The 18,868-nt window shown below is 48.3% G+C and overlaps 2 protein-coding genes across 5 annotated transcripts; one reads left to right on the top strand and one right to left on the bottom strand.

Annotated features, from left to right (window-relative positions):
- Positions 1-81: 81 nt before the first annotated feature.
- On the bottom strand, positions 82-18,355 carry LOC122615054. 4 transcript variants are annotated; one of them, XM_043789888.1, is made up of 9 exons: positions 18,207-18,355; positions 17,493-17,727; positions 10,363-10,421; positions 9,712-9,760; positions 5,880-6,102; positions 5,742-5,808; positions 1,620-2,101; positions 1,245-1,563; positions 82-1,189 (listed from the first exon to the last, which is right to left on the bottom strand). In XM_043789888.1, exons 3-9 carry the CDS (start codon positions 10,411-10,413, stop codon positions 992-994), a joined length of 1,389 nt encoding a protein of 462 aa, XP_043645823.1. In that variant the 5' UTR covers positions 10,414-10,421; positions 17,493-17,727; positions 18,207-18,355; the 3' UTR covers positions 82-991. The 4 variants fall into 4 exon arrangements, with proteins under 4 accessions (XP_043645823.1, XP_043645824.1, XP_043645825.1 ...); XM_043789889.1 differs by having other exon boundaries at positions 18,216-18,344; XM_043789890.1 differs by having other exon boundaries at positions 18,220-18,237.
- Positions 7,321-9,318, top strand: LOC122615057 (actin-binding protein IPP-like). Its single transcript, XM_043789893.1, has 5 exons — positions 7,321-7,571; positions 7,631-7,689; positions 7,742-8,387; positions 8,442-8,641; positions 8,703-9,318. The coding sequence occupies exons 1-5, from the start codon at positions 7,386-7,388 to the stop codon at positions 8,911-8,913; spliced, it is 1,302 nt and encodes a 433-aa protein (XP_043645828.1). The 5' UTR covers positions 7,321-7,385; the 3' UTR covers positions 8,914-9,318.
- Positions 18,356-18,868: the final 513 nt, after the last annotated feature.

Here is an 18,868-nt window from a genome sequence, read left to right as displayed (position 1 = left end):
CAAAACTTTACTGACACGGACTGAAACTGTGCAGTTGTGCATTGTAGTCCCCGACAGGTAGTGCCACTCACTCACTTTCGGTTATTTAGGTCAGTTTGAGTTTATTGTTCATTGATTAATATTAACTTAGAGGTACGCTAAATTGAGCTTCAGTATGAATTGAATCGCGTGGCTTGTACGGCTCCAGAGGAGCATTCCCCCTGCCAGTGGACGTGGGAATGCTCGATTGAAGCGGTGCAAATGCTGAGCTTAGTTTGAGAACTGTTCATTTCTGCTTTCATATACGAGTATGTTATATATACCATGTATAGTAGGTGGCTGATCCGGACGGCTGATTACTAACAAGGGCGCCTGCCGCATGGGAATTAAGTACGTAAATCGATGACAAGAAAGTATTCAGGAAATTCTACTAGAAGGGCAGTTGGTCATCCGATGGGTAAATAAATTACGAATAGTACATCCATGGTTGGACATTAAGTAGATACGAGTACAAATATCACCTGAGCGTCGGCTGCTGCATTCGTTGTTAGTTCGACAGATTATAGATTATAGTAGGTTGGGGAAGGGGTCAGGGGTCAGCGGTTGAGGGATGTAGAAACACGCTTAGGGGGGGGCGAGTCCAACACCGACTGTGCGGAACAGAGCTCCTTGGATATCCGTTTCCGAGTGGGGTGGGCACCAAGATCTCTGCGACATTAGCGGGCAATTAGGATGGACCCCATTGCCATTGCCCGGTAATCTCTGCACATCATTTGCAACTAAGACTAGACTTAATCTAAGAAACAGCCGCTGGACGTCTGACTGCTCCGGCATCCTAAAACTAAGTGGCTCCGCTCCTACCAATCGTTGACTACCGCAGCGCACCTGCGCGACCGAATCTTCTCCTGGGAACCCTCTGATTTTTTAAACACTTTGAGTGTTTTGCATTTTGGAAACGTTGAATTTAGAATCTCCTCCTGGGGGACGAATCCTCCTCATCTTCCTGCCGCGCTTAGCTGCTGTGCGAGAAGGCGGTGTTCGTGTAGGGTCCGCTGTAGATGGAGCTGCCCGAGTTGGACACCGTCTTGGTGCTCCTGCGCGCCATGATGCAGAGCACGGCGGCGACCACGGCCAGCATAAGGATCAGTCCGGCGATGGCAATGGCTATGGCGAAGGTGCGTTGCGACACGCACAGGGCGTCGTCCAGAGTCTATAGCAAAGGGGTATTAATCACATGCTACAACGCTATATTCCTGTCCACCTACCTTCTCCTTGTAAACCGCATCCTCGTCGCTGTCGTTGGCATTTTCGTTCTCGTTCACGTACAGGCCAGAGAAGACCTCGATGGTGGCGGGCAGGCCGTCCTCCTCCTTGCTGTCCACGGCAGTCTGGCGCTTGGGCCTCTTGCCGACGCACTGGGGAGCCTCCTGGCAGGTGGGATCCTCCAGGGCGCACAGTCGCACGTTGCACTGGTAGTAGACGGATGTGGTGTAGGGGAACTTGTGCGCCGGGAAGGTCACGTTGGCCGCCAGTCGGTCCAGGGTGTAGTTGAACTGACCCATGATCTCGTTGTCCATGGGGCAGCTAAAGGAACAGACCGTTGTATATACCATATCCAAACGGATTCAAATCCATCTTACCCATCTTCGCCCACCAGTCGCTGCTCCCCCCATCCCAGGCCATCGCGAACTATGCAGTCCGTGACATGGAGTCCGTAAACCTGCTGCTTATCGATGCTGATCACGATGGTCAGAGGATCGCCGATCTTGACATCGTCGGCGATCTTGTGCTCGTCGTTGTAGATCTTCATGTGGCAGCCTGGCATGGGGATCTCGTTGTTGGTCACGTCCTCCTCCTGCGACTGGGCATTCGCATCGTAGACATCCTCCTCGTCCAGGTCGTCGTCCTGCTGCTTGTCCAGCGATCGCCCATACTCCCGCCGATCGTCGCTGCGGAAGGCCTGCGGCTTCTGGGCGTGCTTGCGCAGGTACTTCTTGGGCTTCATGGCCGCGTCGCGACTCTTGTAGGCACAGCGGACGTGGTAGCCACGTCCCAGGTCCGTGATGAGCTTCAGGTGGGGCTGCAGCACAATGGTGTTGAAGAACTCAATGCCGCCGTCATCCTGAAAGATTGGATACATCTTAGGTACAACTACATTTGGCTTTTATGAATTCTTTTACTACAAACGAATGAATGTTGGAATAAATTGGTAGTGACGTTTTATTACCAGCTATTACCATTAAAATGGGAACTTTTCATCAAATCACCACCCATCGACAAAAGACTCAGGCAACAAACCCGTTCGTCCCCTGAGCCGAGCTGTCCAACATCTTCCACCTATACTGAGGTTCGAAAACTGGAAAACTGGATACCGAAGCCGAGAAGCCATATCATCCACCTAAACCCAAGTAGAATGGCGACTTCTCATTATGCATTCAGATTCACGCTTGGCTGCAGCCAGAAATCGCCCCTCAGAGTTGAATGTGCGATCCAAGTCAAACAATGCCATATGCCCGAGCTATGGGGGCTGTGGAGCACTTCCTGAAGTGGGCAAGTCGCCTTCAGAATGGTGCTAGAGCCGATCAGCCAGGTGTGACGTCTAGTCGGGGATCTGCGGGCCTTATCTCCTCGCAAATTAGCCAAGTTTGCATGATGAATCTCACTAGCTTCTTACTTGGCACTTGGGCTCTTGGAAGAGCCAAGAATAGTGCCATCGTCATGATGCAATTTCCCCTGGGGGCAAACTTTAATTGGATATCCACTGCTTATTAACACTTGCAGAGACTCGTAATTAAATTCTATTAGGGAATTACACAAGATTCTGTTGGGGAATTGTTCTCTGTGTTTCTGAGCACTAATAGACTAATTCCAATGAATGTTCATAAGACATGATTATATTAAGTCCAAAGATTATAGTGCTTCGCCTGAACATGTCAACTTTCAAACTTTTTCGCTCTGTGCACTGGTAACGGGTTATTCGCCCATCGGTGATTGTGCTAATTCCAGCGGACAGCAGAAACAAATCGAGTACACACTCGATGGCTTTGGCTTTGGCTTTGCCAACGGAGAGCCAACTCCGCGGAAGAAAGGTGAGGTAATGACGGAGTACTCCATGCCATGCCATGCCATGCCATGCACACCGCCCGCTCGGAAGTTTTGTAATTGGGTCTGCACAGATTTGGGCACGGAAGTTCTTCGCCTAAGTGGGCCCTCCTCAGGCGGTCATTCTTAATGGCCAGCGCCGATGTTTGTTGCTAAAGCGGGCTGAGGCTGACTGAAGCAGTAATCGACGGCTGAAGAAGCCGACTTTCTGTGGATTTAGACGCTGGTCAGTGCGATTTATTGCCCAACACGGTTTCCGCCTAAAACAAGCCGAGAAACTGTTAGGAAACCGAGAAGATGGGGCTTCCTTTTGTTGCCCAAGTCACCGAGAAGCGTTGACAGTTATGTTGGAGGGTCGGTTCTCAGCATCTGGGCATCATCATCTCGAGACAATGGGCCAATAAAAAGCATAATAAAGTGACATTCAAGACTTCAAGCACGGCCAGCGGAGGTTCTAACGGTAGAAAACCCTATTATGTCATTATAACACTTCTGCGCGTAAATATGGAGCTCAGCTTCGAGCTCTGCTCCAGAGCAAGTGTAAATGTATCGGATGGCTGGGAAACAGGTTCGGAACGGATGCGTGGGAGTCAGTCGCCGCAGTGACCTTCGCTCCAAACACGGCGGTAGCTGCCTTTAAATATCAATATCGGCCATAAACCGCTTACAGGTCCGAACACTTTTGGCCTTTTCATGGTCATCCGACGGCATTGGTGGCCAATGAACGCATTGCCAGCGCACAGAACAAATTGATTTCGACGCGAGATGGCTTACTAGCGGAGCTGTGAACAATCGCCTACGATGGCAGTCGATGGCAGGGAGTTCGGAGTTCTGGTGCTTGGAGTTCTGGAGTTTGGATGGCAGCAATTAATTTTTAATTAAAAACCTCTGACGACCCTGCCGGAGCTGCGAGTGCTGCTCGTACTGTTCGTGGCTCATTTAATTATGCCTGACATGCGCACAGCCAAGACCCTCGACTTCCAGCGGAGCCAGTACCAGTCGCTCAATGGCAGCAGATGTGTCGGCCTGTCACGCGACTTTTTACACTGCAATGAGCTCATCTCGACGCGGATGACGATGACGTAAGGCAGGATAGCTTCCATTAGGGGACTGCACGCTGGATGAGACCCGCTCATCGCGTTTAATGACAAACATTTAAGACATCTACCGACGGGCCTTGGCCGATGTTGATTTTCCAGTGTTTGCGGGGGGTAAATAATGTTTACTGATTCTGGCTTATTGAACACTCGACGTGAATTGCTTGGATCAACAAAAAAGGCGGAGCGGCGAAGGACAAAGCCGTAAAAAACGAAAGACTTAGGCAACGAACTAAGTGAAAAGAATACTCATGTGCTATATATGGTTGGTAGACCTCAGTTAAAAGATCATTCCAGTTATAAGTTCGGTTCCATAAATTGGTAACCACTAAAAGCTTCAGTACGATGAGCAATGCTGTGAAGTCTGTGCATTTTGTATTAGTTCAATTAAAAACAAATGACTTAGGCAACGAACTTAGTTATGCAAATGCCCGGGCGTTTAAGTAGTGCTTACAGGCTTTATCGTTCTTAAACACTAGTTTTACATACTAACCAGCTACATACAACACAATAATGACTTTAAAGCACACTTAGATGTTTTCAGATATCTATCTTCTTAGATCATGGAGCAGCTAGCCTCATCACATCTAGTGATTCTGGCACGGACGGTACTTTCTTGCCTCACCGACTATATGGCGACTATATGGCGTAACTGCAATTAACATTGGTAATTCCAGAAATTGTGTCAATCCAATCGAGCGAAAGAAGTGAGCAGCAGCCGCACAGACGGCGATTACAAAACGCTGGCCCCATAAACGCCGAGAAATTACATTAATATGTATCACAATCGGACCGATTCAGTCCGACTGGCTACAAAATGCCAGTCGGTGCGTGAGCTGCAGCCACATTCGCCCGGTTAAGTGCTAATTGAGATTTCAAAATGATTCCGAGCACAACGCAGCCCGTTGTTCGCCCCAATCGATCGAGTGAATGAGCCAATAAATAAGTCGAGCCATATAGGTATTAGACTAACCCAATGTGAGACTGAGATGAAATGTATATGGCACATCTCGGCCGTCTTTCGGATCATTCGATATGGCTTACAGGGACATGGGAGACAGCTCGTCATGGCTGGTCGGGTACTACACTTGATTGGATCAGAGATCTTCAGTAATATTCTGGCAAATGTAATTAGAATTGATTATAGCTTCTTTTATACAGTCACTCAATCATATTTTGCTGATTCCAACTAAGAGACAGACATTTATAATAGCCCAGCCCGTTACTAATGGTGCCCATGTTACCCAGCACATCTAACGAATGCTGTTTCAGATAGAATCGCATCATTAGTTAAGCCGCAAAAGGTGCGTGAGTTGACCATTTGAGATTCAACCTTTCAATGGACTCATCATCTTGGCATATGGACTTTACCTTGTAACCAATGAGTCGGGTCTGCCTGCCTTATAAGTGCTTAAGCTTAATGTTTAATTTTTTATTTCGTGTTTATTTGCATGCCAAAATGGTGGAACGAGTTGGCCGGCACATGGCGTCACCTATGTACGTAGGTGACTTAAGTAAGCCTGAGTGGGAGTTTTTCTGGGGAGGATGGGGTTCTAGACTTACCGTTTCCTTCGGCATCGTGTTGCAAGATCTCAGCGGCAGCTTGTACCGCAGGGAGCCCACATGATCTCTGCGGGGGGGGTTGGGATTTGAATTTGGTGGATTAGAATCCAGATTGGAGTGCCTAAAGTGCGGACTCACCTGTACTCGCTCAAGCAGGTGGAGTTCTTGGACAGGCCTTTCGGGTAGATCATGCCGCTGAACAGCCCCGTCTCGTGGTTCGGAGGAGCGTCTTTGATGGTGATCAGCATCGATCCGGAGAGGCACTTGATCCGCACACTCGGCTCCACCGCCGGCTTGGAGGTGGAGGCCACCTCCGCCTCCGCCGCTGCAATCGCCTCGCTCAGCGAGCTCTGCGCATCCTCTGCAAGGGAAATCGTAATCGGGAAAATAATGAAATGCAAACAGAAACAAAACAGGCCCACTCCCAAAAAAAGCACAGTTAGACGACCCAATGGACGCCGCATCCACCTTGGCATCCTCGAGAGCCGTTAGCATAAGTCATGAGCTAAACCAAGACAAAGGCCCATGGGAGCAGTATTTGGAGACTATAGCTGCAGCTGACTTTAACTGGCATGCGGAAGACTTTAGCAAACAACAATGAACTGCGAAAAACTCAAAGAGCTTTACAAAATGCATTAAATAAATGCTATGAAAGGGGAATATCAAGAAAGAATCACGAAGATTCTTTAGCTCTAATTGATATAGGATGAAAGTTGCACTATAGGTGCAGCAAACACAGTTTTTTTCAGTGCACGTTCATGACATTGAGAAGCCATTGAAGCGGCAACTTCGAAAATCAGCAGAAGCAGCAACTGGGGGCGCAGACACGCCACAGAAGCTCGGGGCCATTAGAAAGACGGCACGCCGCAAGTTCCTTGAACTTTGCAAACGATGATTCGATGCACTGCCGGGGATTTGGAGGTGCTCTTGGGGCTCTTGGTGCTCTTGGCATTTCCTGCTTTTAGCCAGCCATCTCGCACAGGCGAGAACTCCCCGCTGGCTCCTCTGCGAAGGTACACAATTGGATTCCGAGACCAAGAGCAGATCCCAGACCAAAGCAAGACCAAAGCAAGACCAAGAGCAAGACCAAAACCAAGACTAAGACCAAGACCAAGAAGAGGAGAGACCAGAGAAGAGCTGCCCAGGCACGTTCGCCCTGCCAGTTGGCGGTGTGTATTCAGTGGTGTGTATATGGATCGCATGGGATGGCATGGAATGGGATGCGATGCGATGCGATGGGATGGCTTCGGTCGAGGCGGTTCAACGAACCTTGCAGCATTTCGCATCACTTACTGCGGTTCTGGGCAAAGTAATTGCATGCAACACGGCCGTCGCAGAGCCGGTTTTCTTACTCCACTGGAATGGCATCCACTCGGCCGCTTGGCAGGCACATAAAACATTTAATGGCTTTCTATTATGTATAATTTTACGGCCTCCGCAGGCGAGCAGAGCTGCACTCCTCAAATAGAACAAACTCTTCTTCACGCTGTTCCCTTGGCACTTGGCGAACACAGAAAATGCACAGCCCAAATACATGTGTACCGAGTTGGCAGGAAAAACAAATCAACTTCCCAATTTCAGGTTATGGCTCTTAAATTTATGGGATACTTCGTGATCTAATTCGAGCAAATTTAAAGTGCAAAGATGGCCGAGATGGCGCAGGCAAATATGTTGGGACAGGCACGGAAAGGTGGTAAGATGGAACAGGCCGAGATCGATGCCCTGGCCGCGGATCTGGCTGCGGCCATATCCAGCTCATATATGACGGAAAGGAGTGGGGAAATTGTTTCTGGGAAGCCAATTCTAGAGTCCTCGTCCGAAGATAAGCAGGTGAGTGTATATGGTTTATGGTTTCATTTAAATGATATTCCTGACACGATCATCTGTAGCTGCCCTTAAGTAGGAAAGATATTATTCCCAACCTCAGTTTTAAAACAGATATCAAGAGGTGAGTACCTATAGAAAGCACATCTGACACGATAAACTGTATATTTTTACAGTTCCGAAAAATCCGAGACCGTGGAACCGGAACCCCTGAACTCCGCTTTTAGCATGATGCCCACGGCAAGTGCAAGTGGAGAAATCCTTAACTGCCGACAACCCGCCAAAGTGCCAATGGATGCCAAGCTACTCCGCCTTCTAATTGACCCCGCGTGCGGCTCCTTTAGGGTTTATGTGGGCAGTTACAAGTTTCGCTGTCACCTGCAGGTCCTGCAGGCGCACTCCAGGTTCTTCCAGGACCTGCCCGACGCATCCGTCACCCTCACTGCCCACTTGCCCAGCGACATGGTGGCTCCGACTGCCTTCCACGTCATCTACAACTGGATGCTGGACCTCGAGAAGAGCCCGAAGGCGGACTGCTCCCTGGTGGAGCTGTACAGTGCAGCCTTCTACATGAAGATCGATGAGCTGGTGGAGTACGCCTTCGCTTGCTTCAACGAGAGCAGCGTCTGCGGAAGCCTGGCCTTCGAGCTGTTCCGCGAGGCGCAGAGGTTTGCGATCCACACATTCCAACAGTTGATGCTGTCCCGCATCGAGCTCTTCTTCCTGCCCCTGGTGGCCTCCAAGGACTTTGTGGAGCTGGACATCCACTGGGTGCAGGATCTGCTGAGCGTCCAGAGCGTGGGCGTGAACAGTGAAATTGAGGTAAGACGATCGGGGATATCCGACGATCGGAGATAAAGTAGCCATACCGCACAGATCTTCATGAGCGCAGTTCGCTGGCTGAGTCATGACTGGAGCGGACGGAAGGTGCACATGGAGAGGATTATGGGATGTGTCCGCTTCCGCCTGCTGCCTCCGCTCTTCCTGCGGTTCCTGCAGGGGGAGCAACAGACCCTGGTCATGAACAGCATTTGCCAGAGCCCCAAAGTCAGGGAGAGAGTCAGCAAGGCCTTCGTGTAAGTCCAAACCAGGTGGTCAGTTATTACGAGATACGATTCAATCTCCATGTACCCGCAGGTACACCTCCTCCGAACTCTGCGATCTGACAAAAGGCATCTTCGGCCTGATCAAGGATCGCAGCCCCCCGGTGCAGCGGAAGTGGATATTCGACAGTCGCTGCTCCTACCACCGCAAACCAGGCGGAAACCAGGGTCAGTTCTTCACCTATCAGCAATTTCTCAACTACCTGGAGTCGCTCCACCAATCGCTGCCCCAGCATGGCTCCTAGGTCATAGGGGTCTTAGCCAAATTCAATTCCACTCCAAGCCAAGCCGAAAACGCAATGTGAAAGCCAGAAGGAAGTGTGCCGCAATGCCTCGCCAGTCGCCAGTCGCCTCGCAATGAGGCAGCTCCAAAGAGTCCCCACGAGTCGCCTTCACTGGACCGCCGTGTGCCATGCGATTATAATGCCTCGTTTTGGTTTTGGCAAACAGAGTCAGCAGAGTCAACAGAGATTTGGCAACCAGAAAGACAACAGCCAGCTTAGCGGGTTTGCTTAACAATGGCAAAAAGCGCTGGCGGATTAAGTGGAGTGCCTTTGTAACTAATTAGGTAATGGGTGGTCGTTTGGCGGGGAACCAATTCATCAGGCATTCGTATCTATTTTATAAATAAATTTATAAGCTGCTTGTTACGTCATGATGGATTTATAACTCTTGGTACTCTACTCCCTCTCTACTTTTTCATATTTGATCTATATTCCCAATTTGACTATAGGAGCTACCAATGCCATTAGCAGCTTTCAATCTTAACTACTTCACCAATGCCGACAATAAATATATCAATTATATTCTCCATTATGTTTACTTCTGTTTTAGCGCAAACCAGTTGATAAGTTTGGTTTCGAAGCCTCATTTGAATATTGTTTTATGTTTCCAGAGACCAACAAAGCCCCCAACTGAGTTTAATCTCGGCCGCGTCTCCGTCACCAATTTGCTGGTCATTTTTCATTGGGTCCCCACTGGCTTGGTACCCCCAATCCATAGAATTGGGTTTAGCCTGCTAATGAACAGATTTATGTACTCACTCATTGCCGTTGGAATCTGCGCCGCGTGCGTCGTCAGAGCTGCGATTGTCTGCAAAGAAAGTGGAGACAAGTCACTCATTAGCATAGTTGGCATATGGCATATGGCTCCACCATGGACGCCATCCATGGATCCCCCGCCCCTTTGCGCCCACAAAGCGTTGACATAAATCACGACAAGCCGACATTAAGTCCCTGGCCTAATCCATCGCCAGAAAGCCTTCTTAATTAAAGGGGAAATTTCGATTTCGTGTTGCCGGCGGCTAGGAGAATCGCTGCATTCTCACGATTCTGAGGCTCCTTCGGACAGCCTGGCCAACTTTCGCCAGTCTGGGTTAGAGTTGAACCCGAACTCGAACCTGAATCTCGGATGTTTGGGGCCAAGCGGCTTAGAATGGCGCTGGTGTGCCACTTTTGGCCACTTTGGGCCGCTCGGAGTCGCGTTTAGCATACAGGCGCTGGAGAGCCGTGGCCTCCAGGCCCGCATCCAGGTTAATCGCATTGGCATGCAATTGTCATTCAGCGGGCTGCCTCATGTCTGCTGCCTTCTGCCTTCTGCCTGATTGATGTGTTCTGGCAATCCGACTCCGGCAATTTTCCATTTCGATGGGCCGATGAGCCGATGGGGAAGAGAACCCAGTACACAGTACTTACGATTAAGTGCAGCGCCGTGTGGAAAGCGTCCATTCGAGAGCCTGTCTTCATGGTGCGAGCTGCAAGAGTGAGAGAAGAGCGAATGACGGATATTAAAACCTTGGCAAATAGTCAAAACCGAATATATATAAACTGAAAGCCCGCCGCAAACCGGTTCCACACCCACTGCACACATGTAGGAATATGCTAAATCACTTGAGCACAGCGATTCTGTAATGAACATCGTGGCCCAAAGGCAAACTTTCTGCTGCCAAATGGGTCAAGTCAACAGCGGCGAATTTGGCTTTGGCTTTGGGTTTGGGTTTGGGTTCGCGTGCGGGCTCATTGCAAATGGGTTAGTATCGTTGGTATCGAGTGGTTGGTTGGCGGTGGTTCCTCGAGAAACTCCACATCTCCACATCAGGTGCCAGCAGTGGAGCACTGGGCAAACAGCCATCCACCAAGTGCAACTCATGGCATCATGGCAACATGGCATCATGACTCGGGTTTCCGCATTTTCTGGGCAACAGAAGCTGCGGCATTACGAGGTATTAAGCGCATATCAATAGCCCGTGACAAACGGTTTTCCACTTCCTGCCGATCGCTGAGAACTTTGCAGGCGAGTCACGCCACGCCAGGAAGTCATCTTCCAAGTGGTCAGTACACAGAGAGTAATTTGTGGCGATCGGAGTCATAAATATGCTTTTTAATCCTTTTTTGCTTTAAGCTGATACTTCCAGAAGAGTATTAATGAATACTTAAAGACCGTATCTGATCAACATACGTTTAAATTTATACACCTCTCCGTTTGACTACCAAGCCATTAAAAATGTAGTTAGGTTTATTAAAGATAAATCTATACTCATCTATCCCCTGCAGCTCTATCTCATACTCTATTTGGAATTTAGTTCTTTGGCTTAACCAAAAGTATGCAGGAGATCTTTCCTCGAAAGTATCGCCAACTTTAAGAACCCCATTTTGGCCATAGTACCACCCAGTGATACTCGAAATGAGATCATTTCTCGCCGTGCATGTGGATCCGTGTCTTGGGCGTCGTAAGACAACAAATGCGGCTTACAATGATGGCCGAGAGGCGATAATGATTTGTTGTTACCGCTGACGCTGCCAACACATTACATTCACCACACACACTGGCACACATAACACACACACAGCTGCAGAGTGATGATGTCACAAGACCAGCACTACAGCACTCCAGCTACATCCACTCACCCCGAATGGAGATGGAGATACAGACTCAGAGATACGGGGATACGGCCGGTTATTATCCGAGAGGTGTAATCTCGCTGGGAGTCTGGCTGCTATTGGAATTGGTTCGGGGAGAAGCACGGAATTGGGTCAATAGATCCGCTGGAAATTGATAGATTGCTGGCATTATGCGGCGAGCACACGTCAATTTGTCAAAGCTCGAGGCCCACACTTCCTGAACGCCATGAACGATCCGTAAGTAGACAAACAAACGTGGCTCGGAGTCGAATGCAAATTGCCAACTAACTGACGCCAGCTGAGCTTCAGCCAGCAGCACATCCCACCAACGTACTCGTGCTTCCACTGGCATTGCAATAAATTAGCTAAAATTAGCAAATGACGCAAGCGAATCTAAGCGAGATACACAGGTAAAAAGCCCGGATTGAAAACGCACCTCATGCAGGCAAAAAATGAGTTGGAAAAATGCGGCGGAGCACGCCAACGAGCATTATGAATAACGAATAATGACTTTGATTGGCATCTGCTCTCGTTACCCAGTTGGGGCTAAAAAGCTAAAAATCGAGCAAAGGAAACAAACATGATGCCAAATGCCCAGTGGAAATGGCAAGCCGACCTTCAATTGCGATCATCGGCGATAAGGGAAATTGCGCGAAATTGGGGCACAAATTGCAGCTATCTGGTCATATGATGGTCATAGTAAAGGTTCCTATACAACACACCCGGGAATCACTAGGTTTGATAATAAATAGTATTATAATAAACTTTAGGAGCCGCTTCCTGTAACTTTGTGGCATTTCCCCAACTTGCAGCCCGAGAACTCCTGACCAGAATAAGAATCATGCGTTGATGATTCACGATCCAAGCAGTCGTGTGCATTCGAATGTAACGAATGGCTGCAAGTGTCGATTTGAATTCATTTGACACACATTTCCCAGAGCAAATAGCAGCGAAGTAACTAAACAAACATTCGGTAACTAAACAAACTGAAAACGAATAAGAAAAAACAAAAAACCAACAAAATGGGCAGAGCAACTGAATAAATTAAATGGGTTTTGCGTGCCAGGCGGGCCACAAAGTTGTGTGCTTTATGTGCTTTATGTTTTTGTTAAAAGTTTAAACAATTGCAGTTTCATTGGAGTGTGTGCTCTGCTAATGTTAATGTGGCGGCTAAGTGACCTCGCGTGTTTCCATTTTCCCGTAGTTTACTTGCCTTAAACACCCGACGCGGGTGTGCAAAAAACAGTTTTGAAATGCACACTTGGCTTTACGGCTTTCTGCTTGGGCAAAAGCGCTGGGAAAATGGGAAATGTGGAAAATGTGTGGAATAGCGTGAAAAAAGCGCGTAACTGTGCGTGAAATTGAAAATGAAATGCTAACGGCCGTTGGAACTAATCCCCAATGAAGTGGCTAATTAAAGGGAACGCACCTCCCGCAGATCGACCAACGTATCTGGGTGAACCACATTAAACTGGGCGCACAGCTGGGAACCTTCGGCAATCTCAGCCATCTCAGCTATCTCGGCCATCTCGGGAAGCCAGTCAATTAGAATATCTGACGACTCCCATCTCGAAAGTCAGATCTGGTTCCAATCTGAATGGCCGCGGGCATTGGCAAATCGCAAATCACAAATCACAAACAAAAACAAAAACTGTGCTAAGCACACAAACCCATAGAAACCCATAACGTGGCTGACCCATTTGGAACTATAGTCTATAGTATGATGCCGGAGATGGTGGTGGAGCTGGAGGGGATGTGTTCGAGGGGGGTTCTAGCGACTTTCGGTTGCGGTTTGCCATTGCCATTAAAATGGGAAATCTGCGGCGTACATCGCGGCGGTAGTGTGATCAATCACACTCGGAGAAAAGTGGCATGTCAGGTGTGGATCTATTTGCAGATTTCACATGCTGATTAAATAGGAATTAAGATAAGTAGGGGAAGTGTAAACCGCAAACACCAAATACTTTGTATTTGACACCTTTCCACATTCTACTAGGCACATGGCATTCGAGTATCAACTTTTTTGTTCTGTGTAGCATAGCGATGCGTAGAGCTAATTTCGCTGCAATTCCGCTGGCGTAGAAAGTAAGTTGGGAAGGGTTAGGGCCTTCAAGACCGACCTCTGACTACTGAAGACTGAAGACAGAAGATTGAAGACTGAAGACTGAAGAGCCGCTCTGAAGATGCATTGTGCGATTGTCCCGCATTGTTCTTAATGACGGCAATTAACGAGTCGAACAAAAAGGGCAGCTTAGGCCATTCGCCGATTGAGGTCAGACCGGCTTTATAGCCAGACTGCGAGCGCAGCTTTTACTTTTACTCAGGTCCGAAATTCTAGTTGGCCAGCGGGCTGGGGCTAATCAAGCGTCGGAGATCAATGGCAATTGAGGCATCGACTTTCACCTGCTTGTGTATGCAGGCTCTGCGTTGCTTCTGGAAATTAGAATTTCAAATTCCCACTTCAGATGCAGCAATTAGCTGGCTCTTTATGGGGGATTGATAGCTGGCCAGGTAGTCAAACGCCGAAAGCCAAATGCCAGCGGTTTGGAACGAACCTATCGCCTCCCATTGTGGCGATTGCCTCAAGGTCAGTGCAATTGTCTCGCCGTCGCCTTTGTTCGCCTCAAATGAGCTAACAATGCTTAATTTGCTGTGGCTGTTGGCCAATTGCAATAAACGCCAACGCCGATTCCGTTTATAGATTTAATAGATTGGGCCAACGGCAGCAATTGGCCATTAAGCCAATGTGAGAATTTGAAAATCGCGCATCATTAGGGGGTCTTAGAGTGGAAAAATGCAACTCCACCCGCTTGGCCAAATGCGTTGACCTGGTTGTTGCCACACGCAGCAAACTGGAGCGTGGAGACATCGGCTCTTGCCACACATTGTGCGAACCAAGTTTGGCTCTAAGACCAAAACTGCCCAATGCGTTGCGTGTCTCAGCTTTTGCTGCTGCCATGGAGTTATGTAAGTTCTCTGCAAATGACGCGCTTCTCTGCCATTTGCCAAGCTGTCCCATGTCCAGTGTCCAATTGGGCTCAAACCGACTGGCCAATATGCAAACCGCTGATTGGACACCCACAATCGCTCGGCCCGCGGCGATGCCTAAATATATTTTTCTCTCCCAGTTTGACGCCTAATTTTGGTGGCTGCAGGCTTATTGCCACGAAAAGTATGTAGGAAAAGGCAAAAAACAAACGGCAAAGAAATTCGCATTGAACGTGACTTGAGCTGAGCTGTAGACATGAATGTGTTTGATTTTTATCGGCCGGGTCTACAATATTTCAGTTTTAGCCATTTACTTTGCGCTGTTTGCTGTTGCTGTGCTTTTTGCTTTTGGTATTTTTGCCTTTTGACTGGCGCCCATTGTTACCCGCTGTTTTTATGGCTTTTTTGCTTTCAGCCCAAAGGCAGAGCTGAAACTAGTTTTGTAGTTCCGTTTTGGCTTGGCTGGGGTTTCGCGTCTAGAAGTACTTAACTACATTGGCAGCTACTGCTGGCCAGCATCAGCCAAATCCGTCATTAAAACTTATTTATTGAGCCCTCTTCTTTAGAAGCTAATTCCCTCTTGTGATGAGGCACCCGACAAATGAGTTCTAGAAGTGGGCATTACTTATTAATGACTGGCCACGCTGACCTTACGTTTCCCACCATGAATTTATCCAAGTTTTCCTATGCTCAGTGCTCAGTATTTGAGTAACTAGCTTTTGAGGCGGAGGATTTCCTCTGAACCATTAAAAACATCATACTTGAAGTTAATGAGCGTAGAACTTCACGGAGCTAAATTAGTTGTAGTCATAAATGCTAGACTTCGTCGTATAAATATAAACGATCGTTTCAAAATTATTTATTTATCTGATACCCTGGCATCTGAGAACCTAAGACATATGGTATGTGCAACAGTTCTATGTTCACTTCCTCTGAACAGAGTTTGAGCCAGTTCAAAAGTCTTGGCCTGCCACTCCCCATTTAAGGCTTGGATTTGAAAGTGTTTCGGAGTGAATTGAACAAGATCGTGGTCTACTGCAGTCGCGGGGTTTTGCGTGGGGTTGGTCTAAGGTAAAAGCCTGCATTTAAGTCCGCTTGAGCTTGCCAATGTTGATTTAATTCGCCAGTGGTGGCGAAGGAGGCAGGGGAGTGGTGGAGTGGTGGCGAGGGATCAACTAGCCAGACGACTTTTCATTTTGGCCGAAAACAAACAAGCAACCCAATGCAGAGTGTCCGGCTTGCGGGGGGCATTGCGACTTATGACTCACGGCTGGGTTTGGGGCACGCCTTTCGCTAGCATTTGGGTTTTTGCATAATTAGTGGTGAGCGCCAACGTGTCGTATGAGTAATGCAGCCGCGAAGTTCGTTGCCTAAGTCTTTCGTTTCAACGGTAATTCAATACCAACAAGCATGCGGAAAATCTAATGCCGAAAAGGTCTTGGCTTGGTTGAATGAACTCACCATATTTGGCGCTTTCTTTGTTAGTTCTTCGGCGGGAGATTATTAATCAATCACACACCTTTTGGCAAGCCCACACGCACATCGCGGCTTAGTTCATAAACCCCCGAAAGTCCGCCATTTGTCTTTACTTCTCTCACTTAGCTGAGCGCACACACATCGCCAGGCAGCAAAATAATACGAAATTATACGTACAATCATATTTTCCGTCTTTGCCTTATTTTGTACCCGCTTCAAGGTCACTTCGCGTTGTTGTCTGGCTGTTATATAAACAAGTTAACTACACGATGGCTCCGAAACTGGTATTCGGGCAGCTCGAGCGCGGATTCGCCTTTTAATTATACAAATTTTACGCTTGCGTTGGCGTTCCTCAACGCAAAGCTTTCCGAGAATGCCGGAGAACTGGGGAATATCCAACAGAAGTTGGAGATAAACGACTTCGACGGATGGGCCATAATTCACCAGCCAAGGCGTTGCATTCAACGCAGATGAAGACCATTGCATTGGCCAACTACAATATTTTGATGGCTAACAAACCACAAATTAACCAATTAATAGGCCATGCATCAGCGAAAAGGGAAAGGTTCCCAATCCCATAGTCCATAGATGATGCAAGTGTCGGATCGGGATGGGCTGAGGCTGAGGCCCGGTCTCTCCATCAATCAACTTTTCTAATTGCTTCTTTAGACGCCAACCCAAGCACAATGGAACGAACATAATTATGGCTGTGTGATCCGTGGAAGTGCTAAAAGTTCCACAAGGAGAAGAGCCCGCTCCCAGCTCATGTGGGTAATGTTGGGTCAGCCAATTAGCAACGGATTCTGGCTTATAATGGCCGCACACGGAGTGGGTAAAATGTGAATGGACCTTTGATTCCCAGAGCCCGATGACACATTACATATGCGGTGCGCATCCAGAAATGGGCATTGAAAACCGGGAGAAAAGGGAAGGAAAAGCGGATGGAAGACGGATGTCCGTGATGTGGCTACTCAAATAGCCAATAGCCATCAGCCAACAGGCGAACCCATCCCGGCCATATTTGTGTCCCCAGGTGATGCAACTGGCTGCGAACTTGGCAGCCAACTTCGGCCACAGGCAACCTTGGCAAACAGGTTCAGATCCCCGGACAGATGGCTTCTCGGGCCGCTTTTCAGATAAGGCCCATTTCATTTGCACAGAAAACAGATTGCAACGCTTCTTCAAATGTATTCCCGCAAGTACAAGTCCCAAGCCAATGTATTCCGTGAATTCCGAATTTCGAGCGAGGCGAACTGAGGGCAACCGGTTTGGCTGATGGATTTTTGGCACATCCACAGCGTCGGGCGATTTATGAAGTCATCTTTTAAGGCTGTTTTGGTTGTGTTTTTGCAAACGGCACAGCTTTGATTTTCTGTCTGATTTTAACTGTTTCTTTTTGCGGTTTTCGGCATTTTGGTTTTTGGTTATGGGTTTTCGAACAGCAACTCCGCAATACTCACCTCTATCCAACTTCGCCCTTTTTGCGTAATCCAATTCGTTATGTGTCCGTTGTTTGCGATTTCGCCGTGCTTTAAACTGGTTGTCCGGAACGAATGATGATTTTAAGTATTTTAACGAAATTTGGTTTCACATTAGTTTGATTTTTATTTGGTGTACTTCCTTAGTGTTTCTTTTTTGCGGGCTTCCTCTATAATTATTTCGTTTTGTGGCCAACACTCGTTTTACATGTTAACGCTGCGGGAATTGCACATTTAAGAGTTGGCCAAGAGCGGTAAAGAGACGCTAAGAGCGGCTCTTTGGCGAATTGTGGCAAGTATTGCGAGCTGCTGTTGCTGCTGCTGCTGCTGCTGCTGCGATTACGCCGTCCCAACACAAAAGACTGAGGCAACAAACTTCCCGACACTTTTGCACTTCCCCAGAAAACGACGCGAAAAATTCAAAAGATTCACAAATCATTCAGCACGTATTTGCTGGCCCGGTTCAACCACCCGTCGAGCTTAATAGCTTCCCAAGGGCAACAACAATCAGAGAAAAGCACGACAGAAATATCACAGGCACAACAGCAACAACCGCAACTATTTCAAATCTCAAATCTCGGAAACCCGTGAGCGTCTCTTTGAGCCACGGGAAGCCGTTCCAAATCCGCACGCACGATCCAATTAGAACCGGGTAAACGGAGCCATAACCGCACAGCTAGGGCACTCGAAACTCACAAAACTCACGCACGATTCGGGATCGAAACGAATCGGGATTGGAATCGGGAAAGCAAACGGAGTGGGTTCGCTGGAATCGAGGTTCGTTGAGCGCTGTGGATGTGTCTCGCACACCGACCTGGCCAAGACTGACTTGGCCCGAAAGCGAGGCGCTCGCACTCCGACGAAACGCCAAGACGATGGCCGACAACCGGTCTTGCCAAGATTCGGAGTGGCGGCGCTCTGGGTTTTTCGGAGCAATTGGCACGTCTACTATGTGTGTGCTCTTCAGACGATCTCTTCACTAAGCTAAAGTATAGTATAGTATCGCCTCCGTTTGCGGTGGCCGCGGTGTCGCTGCCAGTTTTTCAGTTTGTCAGCAGCTGAGCTGCACTTGATGACCGGCGGGAGTGGTGGCCACGCTCCGCTGGCTCCCTTTAATACACCTACGGCTGCGGGTCCAGATTGTCTTTCTAATGAGTGCGGCATAATTAGAGGTTCGGGCGGCGGTCATCCCATGTCGCAAGTGTGCACATGGAAAAACATTGGACTGGAAACCCCAAAGCAGAGCAATTTGAAATACATTTTTTAGAGACAAAAAAGACCAAATGTCCAGCTGGTATCCAAGTGTCTATGGAGCCCCTCCAGGCCAGCGTCATGCTTTTGGCCACAGCTGTGCGCTC

This window comes from Drosophila teissieri, chromosome 2R (genome assembly GCF_016746235.2).
Source record: "Drosophila teissieri strain GT53w chromosome 2R, Prin_Dtei_1.1, whole genome shotgun sequence".
Classification (NCBI taxonomy): Eukaryota; Metazoa; Arthropoda; class Insecta; order Diptera; family Drosophilidae; genus Drosophila; species Drosophila teissieri.
Note: the sequence above shows the minus strand (reverse complement) of the source record. Positions and strands in the feature narration are given on the sequence as shown.

Bases quoted from the DNA above. Each gene is read 5' to 3' on its own strand.
- LOC122615057 (XM_043789893.1), top strand. From the start codon at position 7,386: ATGGCCGAGATGGCGCAGGCAAATATGTTGGGACAGGCACGGAAAGGT. The intron at 7,690-7,741 runs GTGAGTACCTAT...ATATTTTTACAG, and splicing joins TTTAAAACAGATATCAAGAG to TTCCGAAAAATCCGAGACCG. The intron at 8,388-8,441 runs GTAAGACGATCG...CATACCGCACAG, and splicing joins GCGTGAACAGTGAAATTGAG to ATCTTCATGAGCGCAGTTCG.
- LOC122615054 (XM_043789888.1), bottom strand. From the start codon at position 10,413: ATGAAGACAGGCTCTCGAATGGACGCTTTCCACACGGCGCTGCACTTA. The intron at 5,809-5,879 runs GTGAGTCCGCAC...CCCCCCCCGCAG, and splicing joins ACCTGCTTGAGCGAGTACAG to AGATCATGTGGGCTCCCTGC. The intron at 1,564-1,619 runs GTAAGATGGATT...CTGTTCCTTTAG, and splicing joins CGACTGGTGGGCGAAGATGG to CTGCCCCATGGACAACGAGA.